Raw genomic sequence first — 21,932 nt, forward strand, 5'->3', positions numbered from 1 at the left:
CAATGGTAGCTGCAGAGCTCCATTTGCGAATTTGAGACAAACCGAATTATATGAATACTATGGAATAGTTACTAGAATAAGATTCCATGCTCATCAGATTATCTCAATAGTCAACTGATTGTTTCAATAATAAAACTATTGATGAATAATCAAATAGAAGATTCAAAGCCTACAAACACCGAGTTGTTTTTGTTTTCGGTTTGTCTCATCCATTCCAACAGGAATCCGAAGAGGGGGCTTGTGGTAACGTTTGCAGCTACAAAGCAAAGCCATGAATGAATGAATTCCTTTAGATAATATTCTATGAATTATTTTAAGTTTTGTATAGAGGATTGTTTTGCAGGAATTTATTCTAGTAAAGTTTTCAAATGAATGTTCCAGGGATTTTTCTTCTTCTTCTGAAATTTATTTTAGAGATTTCTCTTGAAACAGTTGCTTCTCCTAAAAGAGTTGCTTCTCAATTTCTCTCAGGGTTGTCCTAAAAATTTTGCATGGTTTTCTCCATGATATTTTCTCTTGTATTTTCCCCCGAAGTTCTCCAGAATTCCTTAAAAATTTCATTCGAGACATAGTGTAATATTTCAAAAAATATCTGTAGTAGATTGTAGATTTTAATAAAACTTTATAGTTTTCCAGCAGATTACTATGAAAGAACTTCCAGAAGAATTCGTGGAACATTTCAATATACTTTTTGAGCAATCTGATGGAAGCACTTTTGGTTGGAATTCCACAGAAACCCTTCTGGTTATTACTAGAGTATTTTTTGGAAGATTTTTCTAGAATTAGACAGTCCTTAAACGAATTTCTTGATGAAAACTGAAAGAAACATCTTTGGAGAGCCTTATTCACATGTATGGGATGAACAACTCATGATTTTTTAAAATCCAAAATGAAAATCCTCAAATTTTCGTAAATAGTTCAGTTCAGGCAATAGAGCGATAGTCTCAGCCGGAAACTCTCAGGATTGTGATGAAAGAATGGCAAGATTATGTTACTTACGCAACAGAGTATATTTTTTTTGCGATTAAAAAATGTAACTATAAAATAATTTACATAAATAAATTACTTCTAAAATATACATCAATCAGTCTTTATACAATTCATACAACCGTCTGGTCATGTCACCCATCCCAACTCTTCGCACAGCACTGATGAGGGTGATGACGCTGCGAATTCGAATGCTGAAACAGTAATCCATGCACCGTGTCCAGCTCTCGCTGTTCCTTAGCGGCACTACAACTGCCGTCCCCCACGCCCTCATCATTCCACCACGAACTCTTCTTATGCGGCTTACACTCCTTGCCTTGGATCAAATCACCCAGCTTCTGCTCGTCTTCCAGCTTTGTCTTGTGCATCTCCCGAATCATTTTGGCCCACTGTTGCTTGTAGAAGAGCTTCGATTTCTCCACCTCCTGAAATCGTCGCTCAAGTTCCGTTCGGTGCCCTACCGTTTCTCGAAGTTCGTTTTTCATTTCCAAAAATCGTTGCTCCAGTTGCTCGTTGGCACGTCTCAGCACATCGTTATCCCGAACTAAGGAATCGTTTCGTTCCTCCAGCTCCTGGCAGCGTAGTTTCTGCAGTTTGGTTCGATGGTTCAAGTCCTCTTCCAGGCGGGTGGTTTTCTCGCGAATGTCGGCGAGCTGTTGCTGATGGGATCGCTCCAATTTGGCGCGAAGCTCTTCCTGTGACTTGTCCTGGTTGGCGCGTTCTGCAGTTTGAAGGGCGAGATTCTTTTTCGTCTCCTCGAGGGCGGCCGTTAAAGCGGAGGCGTACTCTAATCGTTGCGATAATTCCTGAAAGTGATATAAGAGTGTTGAGAAATTTCTACCGGTTGAGTTTTTTAACTACACCCGATTCTGTTTTTACACGGATTTTTTTACACGGCCGTGTAAAAAAAGTTTCCATACATTTTTTTCCGCCAAAACCTTATTTTTGCATGAAACGTCGAGAACTGGTGTTACTTTTTTTACAAGGTTTTTGAAATTTTGAACTGAAAACTTTTTTTGCACGGTACGCATCCCCCGTGCAAAAACAGAATCCGGCATACAATCATTCTGGAAGTTTCTTTTAATTCCTTCATTAGTATCATATTAAACATTACATTCATTTGTTCCTAGAAATGTTTTAGGGATTTCTTCCTACCTTCAAAAACTTCCCACAGATTCATCTAATTCTTTAGTTTCTTCTAATAATTTCTTAAGAAATTCATTGCCACACAATTTTTCCAAGATGATTTCCATAAATTGCTCTATGGATTTATCTAAGAGTTTTTCCAAAATATCGTGCAATGATTTTGAAGAATCAAATTTTTGTGTAAATTTCTGTATTCCTTAATTTCGAATAAACTGATGAACTTCAAATTCGAACTAAACATTACGATTTGAAAGGAAAACGTTGGTTTCAAAATTTTTGTTTTAAAATTGAAGTTCTATCCATATTTCCTGAAGATTAATTTTATTCGAATTTGTTGAATTGAGATCTACTATTTGTATCTGTTATTCGTATCGATTAGTATCGATATTTGCAGCAAATGTGCAAGCAACAACTAGCGTCTCAGTTTAATAGATCTTATGGATGATATAAACTGTAGATTTACGTTAATTTTAACTGTAGACGTTATGTTAATTTTAAGACAATAGCAGCGAAGAACTAGCCAAATCTGTTAAATCCTGGTAAAAAAAAGTCTATAGAAGCTCAACAGCCGTTCCAAATACCTATCAATCTTTAAACATATAGAATTTACAAACATATTCACAACAATATATTATGGAAAGCATTCAATGTGTACTTTAGTGTGGCTTATCATGGATTAATGGGTCTCTTACCAAGACCAATTTGTTCTTATTTTACAAAACTACAACGTTCAATTGAATTCAAATTGAACGCTTTATTCAAATTATGCCTGCTTGTTATGGAAATAATGTTTTAAGTTCTTTCATATATGATTCCTAATGTTCCATCTATTCGAGCAAAATGCAAAAACGCCTAAATGTAGAAAACGTAGTGCTGTGAATTTCTCGCAAGAATTCTATCGAACGAGGTCCTAATCATTTGATTACATACTTCTTTTTATGATTAGTTATCGTTCGAAATGAAGACTCTTTCAAGATTTTAACATAAATGTTTATTTATTCTAAAATAGTAAAGCTTGAAAATTCAAGACAGTGAATAATTTCAATTGATTTTTTTATATTTTAAATAAATGAGGTTTGAGCTGATTATTATTTGCTCAAGACCATTACAACACATTTGTTTCTTCACATTTTTTTGTCTTTATTTATGTGAATTTTAACACATCCGGCTTGTTCTTCACTCATTTTATTCACATGCGCCATCACAATATTAATACAGGTCAGACTCGATTATCCGAAGTATCGATTTTTTTTTTAACCGGATAATCGAATTCTCCGGATAATCGAATCACTAAGAAAAAAAATTGAAATCTTTGATAAAGGGACTTAAAAGTTATATTTTGACGTTGGATAACGTCCTTCGGCAACATATGGGGGTACAATTTCAAAAAACGAAAAATTGAGCATGTAACGAAAAGTGGTCAGGTTTTGACCGCTAATAACTCAGCCATTTATCGATAGATTTTCAATATTTATACATCAATCGATCGGAAATTTATCTACGCGTCGATTCAAATGGAGGACACTATTGGTTATTGGCAACAAACTATGGAAATATCGTTAAATGTTGACCCCTTTCTTATCTAACCAATCACGTTCAAGCACATTTTTGGGTTCCGCTTCCCCCTATAAAAGCGCACCGGTCCTGCTTCTTCCCTCAGTCTTATTTTTGCGGTCGGACTGTTCACACGGTCGGGCGAGTCATTTTCGCTTTGCGTTTGCTCCCGCCCAGTGTTGTGTGTAACAGGATACGCGAAATTGGAACTGATTTCCTTAAAACCATTATTGCAAGATACTATTTTTATTGAATTTAATAACAGTTATATAATAAGTGAAATTATATCAATGAAAACTATATGAAATTTCCAATTTAATTAGGATTTCTTCCAACAATCTATGTTGGATGTGGTACAGATTTTGGGTACAGATTTTTAGAATCACTGGACAGATAAAAAAGATTTCTGAGCCTTCGGTACAGATAGAAATGTGGCAACACTGCTCCCGCCGTCACAGTTCAATTTGTGTCGTCGGAAGAGGAAGACGCAAGGTTGATTTGCGGCGGCGATGACGATGGCTTGGGCGCTTCTCCGAGCGGCAAACTACTGTCGCTCGGAAAAGCGTCCAACCCGTCGTCATCGCCGCCGCAAATATATCCGCGCTTGCAGATTTCGACTTTGAATTCAGCATCGGTGGTCAAGAAGCAAGCCCGCTAGGAACGAAATACCACAGGCCCTCTGAGTTGCTGATCCGAGAAGCTGCTTCTAATCGAGTGTCGGACTTGTGAAATCGTTCAAGATTTTAAGAGTGAGCATCGTTTGCAGATTTCGACTTATGCCCGGTAATCAACAACCCGTTGCTCTTGTGCGCCGTCCACGTCACGTCATTTAGCTGGTTGGTCGTATAAGCAAATCGGCGCTTTTCAGGGCCATCAAATGTGTTGAAAAGAGTTGAAAGAATAATATTTTCGACCTTATTACATCTTATATTTCTCAATCAATCTCACAGCTTCATACAAAATTTAATTTGTCATGAATAATTGATGGCACGACAATTTGATACTGTATTCACGGACGCTGCTGCAGTGTCGTCACAACATTTCACAACGATTGTAAAATAGAGTGGCATTTCCAACAGCTCCTTAGACTCGCCATATTTTATGAGAACATATGAAACAAAATTGCGACATATTTAGAATGCTTCTGAAAAGAAATTCTCATTGAACAATTTTCATCATTTTGGCACCCATGGATCAGAAATTTTCCTTCATACAAAAGAAAACTATTGATTATCAATAACTAACCATTGAATATTGGAAATCTTTCTACGAATCAACTCCAATAATTAAAACTATTGATTTTCATGAATAAACTATTGAAAAAAAGATAAATATCAAGGCATGTCTTATTTTCCATAGAAAAGCACATTTTTCTTGTGTATTCCTAGCACAGACATCATTGCTCGATATCTTAGCCACTTTCGTCATGCAAAGGGAAACGCCCCTTTCGGTCTTCTTCTTACTCCTCTTTATTCTATCGTGTTCAGTCGAAGCCAACCAAGCTTCAATCAGTCAATCGTCGACCAGCAATTGGAGAAGGACTTCTATCGGAATAAATTTTACACATTCGTCGCTGCCGCTGCTTCTGCTCTTGTTTATTCCCAACCCAAGCTAAATGCTGCGGGTTCCGTTAAATCGCTCATCATGGCCATGGGCATCCAGCTAGACCATCAAATTCGTGGAGAACTCGTCTAGAAACCTTGAAAATTGCCGTCGGAGGAGTGAGCAAACCAACGAAAACAACGAAGCACAAAATTACCGACCGCATTTCGATCGTCTTCGGTAATCTTTTGAAGTGTTTCTGTCTAACGATGGATTGACAACCCAGTTCGATCGACGGTGACTAGCCCCAACCGTCCTTTTCAGGACGACCAATTCATTTTGAAAGAGTTGTGAGAATTTTCCACCGTGAAGAGCGACATTACTGGGGATTGGATGTGATTGATTCAAATTTTGGTCAGTAATTTGCATGCAATCATTTATCACGGCTAAATAATGCTTCTCGAGAATCACAGTGTCAAGAAATAAAATTCCCATTGTGCGCGCGCGGTCAGGTAAATCGCGAACGACACTTGAATTAAGAATCCATCATGGTTTGCCTCGCAATTAGTGATGATTGAATGATGCCGTTGTCGTCGTCGCATGCTAGAGCGATCATTATCAATTTAGCTAACAAAGAGCTAAAATTTATCAGCAACAGCTTTGTTGACGTTTTGATTTGGTAAGAATTGTCGATCGAAACGAAATACACACACAGAGAAGACTGCAAAAATGCTACCGCCGCCCGACCCGAGCGACGGGAACCTAGATAAAACTTTGTTTGCCATTTATCTCCGTTGAAAACTTATCATTCGAAATTACAATCGATAACTAAATATTAATTATTCAATTGTGGCCCTATAAAGGGTTGTTGTTTGAAATTGTGCTTCAATGCAATTTAAGCGCCTTCGCCACGGATACGACGAGCCAGCTGGATGTACTTCGGCATAATGGTGACACGCTTGGCGTGGATCGCGTACAGGTTGGTATCCTCAAACAAACCGACCAGTTAGGCCACGCTCGCTTCTTGCAGGGCTATGACGGTCGCGCTCTGAAATCGCAGATCGGTCTTAAGGTGACACGGGAGACCGTGTTATATTCCCTATCTTTTTTCTCACTCTAACAATTATCATCAAAACTTTGCAGAAGCAAATCTCTAGTTTTAGTGAACCGATTGAACTGAAAATTTAATGGGTTGTACACTACATATATATAATGCTAGTGATACATTTTTCGCATCGATATATTCAGTGGTTCTTGCGTTTAACTTTTCAAATGGAGAGGGTGATTAAAACACCATCCCGTGCGGCCTTAATCAAGAAGTTCTGATCGATTTCACCGCCAGCAACAACGATTGTTGTGGCGCACAAGATTCGCAAACTCTGCACCTGTTATGATGTGGAGCTGGGCTTGTCAGATGATTATGGTGATATTTGCGCTGCCGAGATCACTATAATGAATTGTCGGGCACTACTGGTTTGCTTCTACATTTCTCCGGATACCACAATGAAGCAGAAGAAGTTCTTTATGGCGCGGAACTTCTTCGAGTATCAAAAGGAGACCATGCCAATCATCGTGACAGGTAACTTCAACATCGATTTGAGCAAAGAGGAGTACACAGAGTTAGCGGACTTCATGGACAAGAGCCTCAACCTCAAACTGGCTTCGGAACCCACTAAAGCAATCAATCTGGACCTAACGTTCAACCGGTATATTTGTTTGGAGAGCAAAAGTTACCGCTCATGCTTCATCTTCCATCGACCGGTTCTATCGGCGTTGAAGTGTTAACCGAACCAACCAAATAATAACACTCAATGTCCATCATAGATCAGAATTGACATGCAACAAATAGTTTGAAAATTGTTTAGATTTTTTGTCAGTACCTAGGAATCTTTCATATGTTCGTGACGGTCCTAAATCAGGAAATAGAAGAAGCTAACGTTATCCAACGTCAACTTGGCGGTCGTATCTCGGAAACAACCTCTTACTTATTTTTTTTTAGTAAGTTCGTTACGAAATCTATTTACCGTGAGCGGAAATAGGAACACTTAGATGCAGTAACAAATGCATTAAAATATTGTTCTATGAAAGTTTTTATAATCCTTCATATTTTGTCGCTGACTACCTATACTTGAAGCTATATTGTGACATAAAAATATTATTGATCGACACAATAGTTATTTTATAATAAACATTTGAACACATAACTTCCCTTAAATGAGCGGAATCTGGGGTACTGATGGTAACTGAACAACTGATTAAAACCCACCTCGTCCGATAAGCCCGGGAACCTGTTAACCGACTCGTACAAGCGCTCAGCAAGGAATGGCGAATAATAATTAAAACATACCTCTTTTTCCTTGGCTTGCTTCCGCTTCCACTCGGCGGTCAATTTCGTCAGATGCGCAACCTCCTTCTGCTTGAGCTCGATCAGAAACTGCTGCTTCTGTTCCACCATCCATTGTTTCAGTTCCTCCAACATTTTGTACGACAACTGATCGTCCAGTTGACCTCTAAAGGCTTGCTCGGACACCGCCACTTCCGGCCCTCCATTCGGAGTTCGACTGTTGAAGTTTATCCCCACTTCATCGAGGAAGCTGAACACGGTCGCCATTCCAATGCTCTCGCCAGTTTGGTTCTCCAGAATCAGCACACCAGCCTGCTTCTCCTTGGTTCCAACGACCAGACTTTGATTATCCAACCGGGCAAATCCGAACAATCCGTGCGGACCGTTCACGGTCAGTTTTGAACACTCAGCGGTGATCGTTGTCAGCACTCGATCCGGAAGCGACGAGAAGTACAACTGCAGCTGAAGGTTCGGAAACTCCACGGTTTCCGATTCGATCGAGTCCACCTCCATGGTCAGCTTGGTGAAGGGAGTGTCCGCTCGCGGATGGTACAGAGACAGCTGCCAGAGACCGGGTGGTGGCCTATGGGCGAACTTCACGCTTTGAAGCAATAGGTTGTAGCTGAAGGTGCGCGGGATGTCTCTGAGATCGCGATCCTCGCAATGCAGAATCGAATCGATGTCCGTTTTCTCAGGTGGGGTTGTGGGCGCAACCGGAAGTTGTCGTGTCTGGTTGAGATTTATCGATGGAATGGAAGGAACCTCTGGAATTTCCACAAGAGGAAGATCATCTACCGGAGCTGATTCTATCTTTTCTCGGCTGGGTTCCGAAACGAGTTTAGCACGATCGGAAGAAAGGTACCTAAGGCTGAATTTGCATTTGATAGCCGGAACTACAGTTGAGGATCGATCCGAAATTTCATCTACATCGCGTTTATCCTCATGTTTGGAAGCTGCGGGTTCGATTGGGAAGAATTTCTCAACCTCCTGAGTAGAAGACTCATGATGCCTGCTCAGAAACTCTGATAGTGGTTCATCTCGTATCATATCACCGAACCGGAAGTAGCAACGACCTAGAAAAAAGTGAGTTTTTCAGTCAAACTGCTTTTGTTTAAGGAAATTTGTGGTTACGTTCTAAAGCAAACTTATGGAAAGTGATATTGTGAACAACTTTGCTGAAGACACTTTTGATCTAACTCTTCATTAGAGCGTAAATCAATTTTGAAAGTCTAAACTTAGAGTGGAACCAACCAATCACATATTTAGTCTAAATTATTCTTTTCTGTTTTACGTAGGTAAATGTAGAGGAAGTAATGATACATATTTGAATTGAATTATATTGAATGTTTATAAATCATATCATTTTAAAGCCATAAGTCACTTTAAGCGGCAACTTAATCTCAAATTTCTCAATTAAAACAAAAAAGTTCTTACAATGTTGGAGGAAAAGATGTCTGATGTATAGCATTTCAAATGCCGCTAAAAGAAAATTTCTATCGAATCAACTCCATAAGATAATGGATTGGAATTTCAATATTTCATAGTTTACAACTTTAATTTGCTTATACACAGAAAAAACTGTTTTAAAATCTACTATATTTTATATAAAATAATCAAGAATTTCACCTGCAAGAGACCATATACCTATCGAAAAAAAAGATGCCTAAAATTAAGCACAAAAGATTAAAATAGAGATCAATCAGGAACAAAACAAACTAAAAAAAGCCAGTGAAAATTTCATAATAATTTTAAAAAGGTTTTATAAAGATCTCTCAGAGAATCCGAGAGGATTTTTTTCAGAGGGCACCTATAAGAATTGCTTTGCCTCATCATGGATTCTTCACAGGATTTTTCCAGGAATTTCATCAGAAATAATTCGGACACTCATCCAAAATTACTTTCGAGCCAGGATTCAGGATTTTTTCATCAAATCAACCACTATTTTTTTCACAGATTTCCCTAGGAAGTCCTTCAAGTCTTTTGTTCAGGCTACTGTAAAAAATACAACAGAATTTTTTTTAGAGATGTACCGAATATTCGGCCGGCCGAATATTCGGGCCGAATATCTCGATTATTTTGATTTTGCCGAATATTCGGTCTGCCGAATAATGAAATCTGTTATTCGGCCGAATAGGCCGAATAGTGACCGAATAATAACAAAAAAATAAAATAAATTGTAAGAAAACATTATGTTTCATACGAAGGAAAATTAAAAAAAAAATACGATTAATTTATTCAAGGTATGATATATCAAATTTTCCTTTTGATGGATTCCATGGATGGAGTTTGATGCTAAATGTTTATAAATGTGAGAATTTTTCTGTTCTACGGCATGACGATGCTGCTCAATATACAAGCCATTCAATATTTCACTCATCTTGTATGGATTGTATTGTGGCATTATTTCTACGTAATCTGAAAGTGCTTTTCATCTTGGTTTTGTAAAAAAAAATATGGAAACAATGAAAATTCATATGTTTGCATTTATTATCGCTTGTGCCACTATAGGAACACATGTGACTATAGCAGCAATATTTCTAATTCCTGTTCCAATAGCTTTACAGCGTTTTACTTTATAGAATGGCTCTCGATTAAATCCAAAAAGTTCTTAATTCTTCATTTAGTTAATTCAAAAATAAAAAAAAAACAAAGTTTCTCTACTATAGGAACAATAGATGTACTATAGGTGCAAGGGAGCTAGAATTTTAAGCAAAAAATTATTTCTTGAACAAAATCGAGCTGTGAATCAATGGTACTTAGATAAATAGCTCCTGACCTTGTCAAAAAATATTTTGCAACGATTTATAGGAAAACGGTCGTAAAAAGCTACTAGTGCGAATATAGGGGACTGTCTACTAAGGGAACACCGACCCCATGCGATGTATTGCTCCAATTAATATGAAGCACTTCCAGAAGTCGGATGAGAAATAAAGCGACGTATTAACCTAGTTCCTTAAAAAGTTAAATGGATCAAAACTGCAATCAATAAGATACAAATCCCTTACTTTAGAAATATAAATCTTCAGAACTTTTGATTTTTGTTTTTTCTTCACACGGTTCCAAAAGCTTGAAACGATCATTCCGATCAATTCTTCACCGTGGAAGCTATCCCTATTTGAAAACTAGGTGTTATTCGACCGAAATTAAGGGTTTTATTCGGCCGAATATTGAGTAATTATTCGGCCGAATGTTCGGCCGAATATTCGTTTGGCCGAATAATAATTTCTCAACTATTCGGTATTCGGCTGAAAGCCGAATAGTGCTATTCGGTACATCTCTAATTTTTTTCTAATAATGTCTTCATAAATTACTCCGAAAATTGCTCCAAATAATCTTTCTGAAATATCTCAAGGTAGTAGTCCTCGTTTCTCGAGGAATGTGATCAAAACTTCTCCCATAGAACATCTTGGGGTTTCCTCTAGGAGTACTTTAGAGGTCTTCTTGTGATATTTTATGAAAAACTTATCCAGCATTTCTTAATCATTTTAATCAGGCAGTTGTCTAATGATACTCTCACGGATTATTACATATATTCTTCCGGGAATGATTTCAAATGTTCTTTCAATCACTTCTACGAGGGTCTTTCAAGAAATTTGTTGACTCATAACAGAGTTTTGGAGGACTTCGGTCGTTTTCAAATAAAACAGTCAAATTTGCCATTTTAAAATGAGTAAATAAGCTCTGAAGTACTGAGATGTGAATTAAAATAAATCTTAATAATTGAATAACGAGACGAAACAAACCGGAATAACTGTAGTCTGAGTGTATGACACCTGAATCAATTGAATATGAAGTAACTCAGACACGATTCACTTGAATATGAAGATGTATTTTGATATCAGATGAATCGATATGGAACTAATTATTTCTGAAACATTTGAATATAAGGTAAACTAGATCTAAACCCTTGAATATGAATGAACTGATAGATGTTAATCACTTGAATATGAGCTTATCAAAACTGAAACATTTGAAAACGAAGTGAATCGGTCCTGAATAATTTGAATATAAAATGAATCATGCATTCTTCAAAAATGAAGTGTCACATGACATGAATCATTTGGATATAAAGCGAATCATATATGAAAAAAATGAACAAGAAGTTAATCGGTTCTGATTATTTGTATATAAAGTGAATATTACCATAAACACTTGACTAGGAAGTGATTCAGACATGAATCACATGAAGTGAATCTCACCTGAAACACTTCAATATGAAATGAATTGGACATGAGTCTCTTGGACATGGAGCTAGTCAAATCTGTAACACTTGAATATAAAGTGAATGAGACCTAAATGCCTTAAATTTACTTCAAAAATCAAACATCAATCATTTGGATATTGAACTAATCAAACCTGAAACACGTACATAAAGTGATTCAAACATGAATCACTTGAAAATGAAGTGAATCAGCCCTAACCTGCTTGAACAAGAAGTCATACCTGAAAAAGCGGAAAATTCTAGATGAATCAATCCTGAACCACTTGAATATAAAGTAATTCGTACTTGAAATAGGTGAATATGAAGTGCTTCATACCTGCAGCACTTGAATAAAAAGCGAATCAAACCTGAATCACTTGAATATGGAGCAAATCCGCCATGAATCATTTGGATATAAAGCGAATAAAACATAAATCACTGGAAATAAATCCAAATCTCTTGAATATGAAATCAATCAGACCTGAATCACTTGTACATAAAGTGAATCAAACTTGAAACGTTTGAAAATCAATTGAATCAAGCATGAATCACTTGAAATCATTTGAACATTAAGTGAATCAAACCTGAAACAGCCGAATATGAGTGAATCAGATAAGAATCTCTAGGATATGGAGCGAACTGAATTACTTGAATATGAAACGAATCAATTCTAAATCACTTAATAATAAAGTGAATCTGACGTGTGAAACACTTGCGGGTATGGAAAGAACAAAACTTGAATCTTTTTTTTTATAAATGAATCAATCCTGAGCAGACATCATGTATACGCGCTTCATGTCAAGAGCTTGAGATCAGCTTGCCATGAGCGCACAAAAATAATCGCGCGCTTGAGCACGTTCTATGGTGAGACAAATTTTTTTAGATCTCATGTAGCAATGTACTAGCTCAAACGATCACATCTGCACTGGCACATGCGTCGTCTGATGAGAAAATCTCATGAACTTCTAGGACAGGGCTGCCCAACGTACGGCCCGCGGGCCGCATCCGGCCCGCGACCCCATTTTATGCGGCCCGCGGAGGGTTCGAAGATTCTTCACATATTTTGCCCGTTGAATATTTTACTAGCCCGAAGTTAGAACATATTAAGCCATTTAATTTAATTTTCTATTTAGTTTGAACTAGTGATCGTTTATATGAGCGATAAGCGGAAGTAAAATGGAATGATTTGGCAACAGACCAGCAGTGCTGAGTTTGCTTGGCGTCGAGAATAATATTGTAACACGGACATGAATTCCTCATTGCTAAAAAGTGTATTTTGTTCCGTTATGGATCTTTGAGCTACATTTGAAAACTAATAAACAGCAGAAAAAATCAACAATTAAATCTTGCATTGACAAAAATTCAAAAATGGAAAATATTTCATATTTTTTGCTTTATGCAAAACAACTTTTACCAAAATAATTTTAATCGAAATACATTACTTCTTAAACAAAAGTTCAAAACAAACATAAATCATGTTCGTTTGGCTCACGCTTTGACAGCTCTCGCTGCTCGATTGGCTCACACTTTGACAGAAATGTCATCCTCTGCGTATCTCTCTTATATAGGCTCTCTAGTTTGAACCTAATATTGTCGCACCGCCACCAAACCGGATCGCGCCAGTGTGACTCGCGACGCGCCTCAACTCACGACATTTTGAAATCAGTTTTTTAGTGTGGCGCTGCATTCTAACGATTTCTATGAACACAGCGCACTATTCACATATTAGCTGCGACGCTCGGGGCCCGAGAAAATAATAATTAAAAAAAAAAATGTTGGTCTTGATTTCTACCGGATGCATAATATTTTAGCTGATTCTATAACATTCCCCAGAAAACCATTCCCCCGAAACCCATTCCCCAGAATTCCATTCCCCAGAATGTACCATTCCCCAGAATTTCACTCCCCAGAATGAACCATTCCCCAGAAAACCAATCCCCAGAATGGACCATTCCCCAGAAAATTATATACCTACTTTGAAGTTTTGAAATAATCTATTTAAAAAAACTTGAAAATTAAACTCCATACAAAGTTGTTTACAAGTATATGAGAAGATTAGCATTGGTGCTGCTAGTTATGAACACTTTACGCATAATTCAAATTTCATTTGCAAATGAACTATCACAGTAGTTTCACTTTTATTGGCACTTATGAAGACTGATAGATCAGTCTATGGGGAAACGCAATATCCAATATTTATTAAAAAGAATATACAACTCATCACTACACCCTTCTTTCGGTATAGTTGTTTCCAAATGTATAATTTCACATGTATGTCCAATTTTTATCAAATGTAGTGATGTATGCAGCTTTTTATCAATGTTTTAAGAAGGTGCATCATCTCTTACTTTTTAGGGCTAAACCGATTAGAATAAAGACGTTCGTAGTATCATATTATACGTTTCCGATAGAATGATTACGTTAACTCGGCAGAATAAAAACTTACTATTCTGAACATTAAAATGATACGCCCTTCTTTCAGTCTTATCCTGTTGACGATATAGACAAAATTTTCCGCAAGGATACCAAATGGAAAGAAGGCATTTGGCATGATTGATTAAATGATCAAGGACCATTTGATATAATGGTCATTTGGCCAATGATCATTTGGCATGACATGAAGGACATCCTTTTTGAAAAGAAGGAGCATAAGTATGGCTGGATGGCAAATGGCTTTATACCAAGTGCTATATGGGCTCTCCATCGATTTGCTCCATATTTTGCCTATATCATGAATGAGATAATACTGAAAGAAGGGTGCATCACTATATATGCAAAAATAAACATATAGTCTGTATATTTTAAGGGAATGTATTAAAAGAAGGGTGTATTATTATAATATGTAAAATACTCATGAATAGGGGGATTAGGGGCATATTGGACACATTAGGTAAATGCTTATTTTACATAGAATGGAAATATGTTTCTTTGCTTTAAAATTAAATCCACCGCTTCCTCCGCTTTGCTTATAAACTAATTTGAAGCAGAGAAAAAAAAAGTAGAATTTCAGAGGACAAATGAAGCAAAGCGTAAACTTTTATACCGTCAAAATGTTCATATACAATACAGATTTCGTAAAGTTTATAAAGTGTTGCTGAAATATGCATATTCCCAGAGAGTAAGGGGGTGTCCATTTCGCCCCTTGTGTTCATTATATCCCTAACCCTCCTACCTACATATTTGTTTTGTCACATCAGACCTTAGCCTGTCACATAAGTGACTCTTCTTCCTCTTTTCTGGCGTTACGTCCCTACAGAGCCTGCTTCTCAGCTTAGTGTTCTTGTGAGCACTTCCACAGTTATTAACTGAGAGCTTACTATGCCAATGACCATTTTTGCATGCGTATATCGTGTGGCAGGTACGAAGATACTCTATGCCCTGGGAAGTCGAGAAAATTTCCAACCCGAAAAGATCCTCGACCGGTGGGATTCGAACCCACGACCCTCATCTTGGTCTTGCTGAATAGCTGCGCGTTTACCGCTACGGCTATCTGGGCCCCCACATAAGTGACTCACGCAAAGCAATAATTGAAAAAAGAAAAAAAATGGATATTCATATAGCTTTCTGGGGAATGGTGCATTCTGGGGAATGGAATTCTGGGGAATGTTACATTCTGGGGAATTGTTCATTCTGGGGAACGGAATTCTGGGGAATGGTTTTCTGGGGAATGTTATAGAATCATTTTAGCTCATTAATCATTCAAAATGTTCTGATTTTTTAACCTTCTTAGATATTTAATTTTATGAATGATTCAAATCTCAAATTCTGGGTGTTTCAACAATGTTTCTACCATGATTTCTTTCGACATTCATCCTTGACAGGATTAAAAGAAAGGCAGGCTTTTTACAAAATCTTAAACAGATTTTTTTTAAGAATTCTGGACACGGCTTTCACGGATAACGAATTCAATACATAATTTTCTAGAATCCTAGGCAAGATTACATTATTCTGCCAGAATTTTTAACAAATTTATTTTTAACTCGTGGTCCCGGCAAACTTTGTCTTGCCATCAAGTAGGCTGTTGAAAAATGCCATGAAGCCTCCCATAAAAATGACATATTGGTTTTCTCCCGTTTTACCGAATTTTTTTGGAAACTTTTCTTTTACACGAACACGTCGGAAGAAGACAAAAGTGAATAAATTGTGCAAATCGGTTGTCCCGTTTTCGAGCCATTTCGTGACATACAAACACCGTTTCATTTTTATTTATATAGATTTATAGGTTTCTTTTGAAATAGTTTTTACCATTTTCAAAGATTTATAGATGGCATTTCAAAATGATTATTGAGTGAGACTCTGAAGGAATCTTAGGCACGATTATTGTAAAATCTTGGACATTGTGACCAAAATTTTCGTAAAAGCTTGATCAGGATTTTAGCACATTTCGATTCATACTAATAAAATTAGGTCGGATTCTAACAGAATTCGGAGTACGATCAAAAACAAAAATCCTGGGGATTATTCTCACAGGATCCAAATTTTTTGGGATAGATTCTTCATAATATTCTAGACTAGATTATTATATAATTTTGAAAGGGACTCTCACAATGTCCTGCAGAATGCTCAGCAACATTTTTTTTTCGATTTCGTCAAATGAAATTTACTCCAATCACTGATTTTTGTCGGATTTTATTAACTTAATTTATTGACTATTGTCAGACTTCATGGGAATATTTGTGCGTTTAAAAATGTGGCCCGCGATACAAAATTATTTCTGAGATTTGGCCAGCGGTTCAAAAAGGTTGGGCAGGCCTGTTCTAGGACATCAACTCACCTATCACGTTCCCATCGTACAGCACTTCCAACCGGACGACAAACACTTCCTCAAAATATCTCTTCAGCGAATGCAACGACGTCCTAAAATTGATGACAATCTTCTCCTGAATGGCTATCGTCCCATTCGACCGTCGCTCCAGCGAACACGGATAGCTATCGCCCAGCAAATCGTACCGCATCTGGAAGCCACCCATCTCCCCTTCCGGAACCAATCTCCGCAGCTGTTTGGCATACTTTAGGATTATCTTGACCAGGAAAAGGTCGCACTCCTGCTCATGGGATCCCACTTGCAGAAGCCCCCGCTCTTCCAACAATCGAATCGGAAGTCCCTCGCCGGATCCCAACCGTGACGGTTCCGGATTGGTGAAAATGACCAAACTACGGTCTGGTTCCTTCTCGGAATCTTGCCCCTTCCGCCGAACGGGGTTCAAATACTCTCTATCCGTTATGACCACGGTCAGTTGGACTTCCGGTTTGTGGCTTTTCCACTCTGGAGTGGATAATCCTATGATCCGAAACCACCGTGCTTTTACGCTGTCCGCCTTGGCCGAAGCGAGCAAGGGAACTGACCTCAACGGTAGGACCAAGTGTCCAATAAGTGTCCGTTGCAACGGCTGTTGTTCAGCGGCCGGAACATCCACCTCGTAACATTCCAGCTTGATGGGCAGATTTTCGGTTTTCATCCGTTTGACCGAGCGGCGATCCGTTTCCCAGACCAGATTGCTGTCGAAGCTGGTGGAAGCAATGCCCGGAAGGCGACAATCCGTTTCCAGCACATTCCGGTCCAGTGAGGCGCTGAACAGGATCGGGGTGTTTTTCGGCCGGTGGAAGTTGATGGCTGTAGGGGTTTTATCTCACAATAATTTCTTGGAGGTGGTAGGATTTTAAATCGGATATCTTACCGTCCAAAATGTGCAGTGCGATAACGAGCTGGTCAGAGGGTCGATCCATGGAAAGGCACTTGGTGTTCTGTTACATCTATCAAGAATTTGAAATTGGATACGCTAATTACAGTTAGGGCGCTGCCATAGTAAACGCGTCGAGCGACGCGTCCGCGTGTGCGAGCCCGCAAAGCAGAATATCAACAACAGGAAATCCTTTGATCGCATCGCGTTCGCGGACGCAGACGCGTTACTATGGCCTCACCGTTATGTGGACGACTTCATTCAGAATTACGATTCTTTCCGTTATTTTTGGGCCGCTCTCACGATGAATGTAAACAAACAGAAGGTTGGGGTGGATTTTGACGCTTTCTCGAGTTACTAAAAGCTCAACTGCTCGAATCGCACGCTGCGCAAAGCACAGTAAAAAATGACTAATCGTTTTCATCATGATGACTCAGAAACACGGGTAATCATATCTCGCATACTCTGAGATAACGCCCTAAAAGCCATTGGTAACCATATGTGTAGCTCGTTGTTTCTAAGCAAGTGAAGGAATAAACATCCAAACCAACATCACTGGTAGGTAGATATTGATCCTTTCTTCACCATAGAGTTGTTAAACAACGTGTAAATCCATTCAAATGCTCAGAAACAATGACACTTTTGATCTAACTCTTCATTTGAGCTAAGTAAATTGATTTTGAAAGTTTTGACTTAGGGTGGACCCAAAAAATCAGTTATTTTGATCTAACTCTTTTATTTTCAGTTTCACGTGAATGTGGTCTTCAGAAGAGTTGCAGAGCAAGTAAAGATGCACATTTTTGCTGAACATCGCAAGTTTGTAATTCTTGTGATTTTGAAGTTATAAGCAAATTTAAGTGAAAAACTATGAAATCTTTAGATGCCCATAACTCATGGAGTTGGTTCGATACAATTTTTCTTTTAGTGGCAATCGAAAGGCCATACGATAGGCAACTTTTGCTGCCAAAACCTGTGAGAACGTAATTTTTTTAAATTGAGAAAATTCACTTCAAAAATACACTTAAAAACTCTAAATTTGCTTGTAACTCACAAGATTTCAAAGTTAACGGCGTGCTGTCTTTAGCAAAGTTGTAGAATTTAACTAGATCTACAACTTTTACATACATCACTTTTTAGAGAAATGTGAAACAAAATATGAAGAAATGATGATACGATGCAGATGTGGGTCACCTAATATTTATTACTATAAATCATTAAGTTGGTATATCAGTAGTCGCTCTCATATACTTGCTGTTGTAAACTTTGTATAGTATTATGATTTTATTATTATTTTATCAGTACTCAGTGGTATAATTCACATATAATTCAAAATGTAAAATGGTGCCAATGCAACTTAAGAAACTTTAAATGTTTCGTCATTGTGACTGCTACTATTGTAACTGAATACGTACAGTAGTGTCCTGGGGCACAGAACTGTGAAAATGGTGGAATAATCTAACATTATTGAAGAAGCCATGGTAATCAAACAGTGTGCAGTTTTGTAAAATTATGTATAAAATGAAAGTACAATTATATTGCTACTACTTGAATAATTTTGTATGAAATAATAGTAAAATGTATTAATATAAAGTTCTATTTTTTTATTTCACATTTCTCCATAAGGTTTGATATGAAAAAGTTGTAGATCTGGCTAAAACCTACAACTTTGCTGAAGACAGCTCGCCGTTAACTTTGAAATCTTGTGAGTTACAAGCAAATTTAGAGTTTTTTAAGTGTATTTTTGTAGTGAATTTTCTCAATTTACAAAAATTACGTTCTCACAGTTTTTGCAGCAAAAGTTGCCTATCGTATGGTCTTTCAATTGCCACTAAAAGAAAAATTGTATCGAACCAACTCCATGAGTTATGGGCATCTGAAGATTTCATAGTTTTTCACTTAAATTTGCTTATAACTTCAAAATCACAAGAATTACAAACTTGCGATGTTCAGCAAAAATGTGTATTTTCACTTCCTCTGCAACTCTTCTGAAGACCACATTCACGTGAAACTGAAAATAAAAGAGTTAGATCAAAATAACTGATTTTTGGGTCCACCCTAAGTTAAAACTTTCAAAATCAATTTACTTAGCTCAAAAGAAGAGTTAGATCATAAGTGTATTCGACAAAGTTGTTCAAAATAACATTTTCTAAAAGTTTGCAGAAGACCGCAGCCACAAATTTCATCAAACAAAAAAGTTTGAGTCAAAATTTTAACTTATATAAGGGCCACCCTATTCAACTTTTTTCTTAAAAGATGCAAAACTCAATTACGAATAACTTCTCTGAAGACATCAAACGTCTAAGATCGACGAGAACAGAGAAAATACTTTTTTCCGGCTAAATAGGGTCCTAAAGCCCTGTCTCAATTTTAGTACCAAACGCTTAAGTTTAGGGCAGAAACACATGTTTACTCAATTTTTAAATGATTTCCATTGGTTTGAGTACAAAAAACATTTGTTTATGATTTTTTAGATTTTGCCACACCCTTTGGTTTAAACTCAAATGTTAGATATATTTTATTTTCCGTGTCCCTTCCGAAATGTCAGCAAATCGAAGAGTTAATCGCCTCGCCGGAAAACTTCCAACATCTGTTCGCCTCGGAGTAAGACAACCGCCCCGATCCGGACGTCGAGTTCAACAAACTGCGCTTCAACAAACTGCGCGAAGGTGGCACCGAAAGCGGCGAGGAAACGACCGTCAACAACACGTCCAGCCCGGCAGCGCTGGAATCGGTCGAAACGAAACCCGTAACGGCCAAGAAATCCGCTGCTTCCACAACCAAAACCCGCGCGATAGACAACAAAGTGAAAGCTGCAGCGGCCCTGAACGACACTTTATCGCCCAAGCTCAAACGGAAAATCCTCAACGATACCCCCGGCGATGTGTCCTCACTTGATCTCGACACTTTCCCGGATAAAAAATACAATACAAAAACAATATAACGTATTGAAACAGTACCATTCAATATATTGGAAATGCAATACAGTATATTGTAAAATGACAAAACAATTACAGTACAATATATTGTTTTGAACAGTTCACTGTATGTTATATGAGATTTTTGCAATATAATGTATGGGTGGTTAAGTATCGTAACAATACAAATATAGATATTTTCTCATACAAACATTTTGAAAATACAATACGATATATTGTTCATGTATTGTCTTGATAAACAATAGACCATTTCCGTTAAATTTTTTTATTGGCTTATATGCTTTCTGTCAATTTACTGAATAAACTTTCCTAAGGAACCGATATGTTTTAAGGCCTCTAAGTATTGGAAAACAACGAAAAACTGGCAGTGCGCATCGTACCTTCGTGCTGTGCGTACACGAATTCTCTCTGCTCTTGGAAGTTTTCTTAAAAACTACCTAAAGCAATAAAACAGTACTTTTCAGTGCTACAAAAACAGTACTTTTCAGTGCTAAAATTAAAAACGGTACTTTTCAGTGCTACTAAAACAGTACTTTTCAGTACTATTTTTTCTACTATTGATCCCTTTACGATCCTTGTTTGGACCCGTGCCTTCGATTTTTCGTTGGACCCGTTGGCGAAAGCTAGCGGTGGTAATCCTTCTTGGACACCGTCTTGGGAAAAAACCTTTCGAAGGTCACGTCTTCTTTCGTTTATTAATTAAACATGGTATCAACAACTAACAAAAGGAAGGGTGAATCTCTGAATTCACTACTTCCTTCCAAAAAAGTGGGTTTTAAAACTGTCACTACACGTGGCAAGAATGGAAGAAAGGACGTTTCCCCGGAATGCGAACTTTCTCCCAAGGGTGAAATTAATAATTGTATCGAAATGAGCAATCAGTTCGATGCTCTAGACAAATTTTTCGAACACCAAATCGAAGCAGCCTCTAGCCCAGGCTCTTTGATTCAAGTGAGGAAGCAAAGAGTGCCGCCTATCGTGGTCAGTTGTTCCGAATTTGGGGGATTTAGGCAGGAGATCTTGAACTCCATTAGGGGAATCAAGGTTTCCTTCCAAATCGCAAAGAAAGGAGACTGTCGCGTTTTGCCGGAAACTCTTAAAGATCGTGAGCTTCTTTTCAAACATCTTGAAGAGAAGAAGCACAAATTTTTTACTTATGACGACAAAACTGAACGTTTGTTCAAAGTTGTCTTGAAAGGTCTCTCAAGTGACTATAAATCACCTGAAGAGATCAAAAATGGAATAAATGATTTACTTGGATTTTCCCCAGTCCAAGTAATCATTATGAAAAAGAGAACCCAATCTGGCATTGTTCGGAAAGGGCTTTCTCAAGAATTTTATTTAGTTCACTTTAACAAAAAAGAACTAAATAATATTAAAGCTTTAGAAAAAGCAAAACTTTTGTTTGATGTCCGTGTGACATGGGAACATTTCCAGAAACCTGGAGGAAATTACCAGAACCCCACTCAGTGCCGTCGGTGCCAAAAGTGGGGTCATGGTACAAAAAATTGTCGCATGGATGCTAAATGCATGATTTGCGG

General features: G+C 37.7%; 1 protein-coding gene across 2 annotated transcripts; it reads right to left on the reverse strand.

Annotated features, from left to right (window-relative positions):
* Window positions 1-1,001: 1,001 nt before the first annotated feature.
* Window positions 1,002-17,784, reverse strand: LOC5564637 (centrosomal protein of 120 kDa). Of its 2 annotated transcripts, none has more exons than XM_021853317.1 (5): window positions 17,702-17,784; window positions 17,453-17,567; window positions 16,549-17,388; window positions 7,577-8,646; window positions 1,002-1,793 (listed from the first exon to the last, which is right to left on the reverse strand). In XM_021853317.1, the coding sequence occupies exons 2-5, from the start codon at window positions 17,499-17,501 to the stop codon at window positions 1,122-1,124; spliced, it is 2,631 nt and encodes an 876-aa protein (XP_021709009.1). In that variant the 5' UTR covers window positions 17,502-17,567; window positions 17,702-17,784; the 3' UTR covers window positions 1,002-1,121. The 2 variants fall into 2 exon arrangements, with proteins under 2 accessions (XP_021709009.1, XP_021709008.1); XM_021853316.1 differs by having other exon boundaries at window positions 1,002-1,799.
* Between the last annotated feature and the right edge of the window lie 4,148 nt (window positions 17,785-21,932).

This window comes from Aedes aegypti, chromosome 3 (assembly GCF_002204515.2).
Source record: "Aedes aegypti strain LVP_AGWG chromosome 3, AaegL5.0 Primary Assembly, whole genome shotgun sequence".
Classification (NCBI taxonomy): Eukaryota; Metazoa; Arthropoda; class Insecta; order Diptera; family Culicidae; genus Aedes; species Aedes aegypti.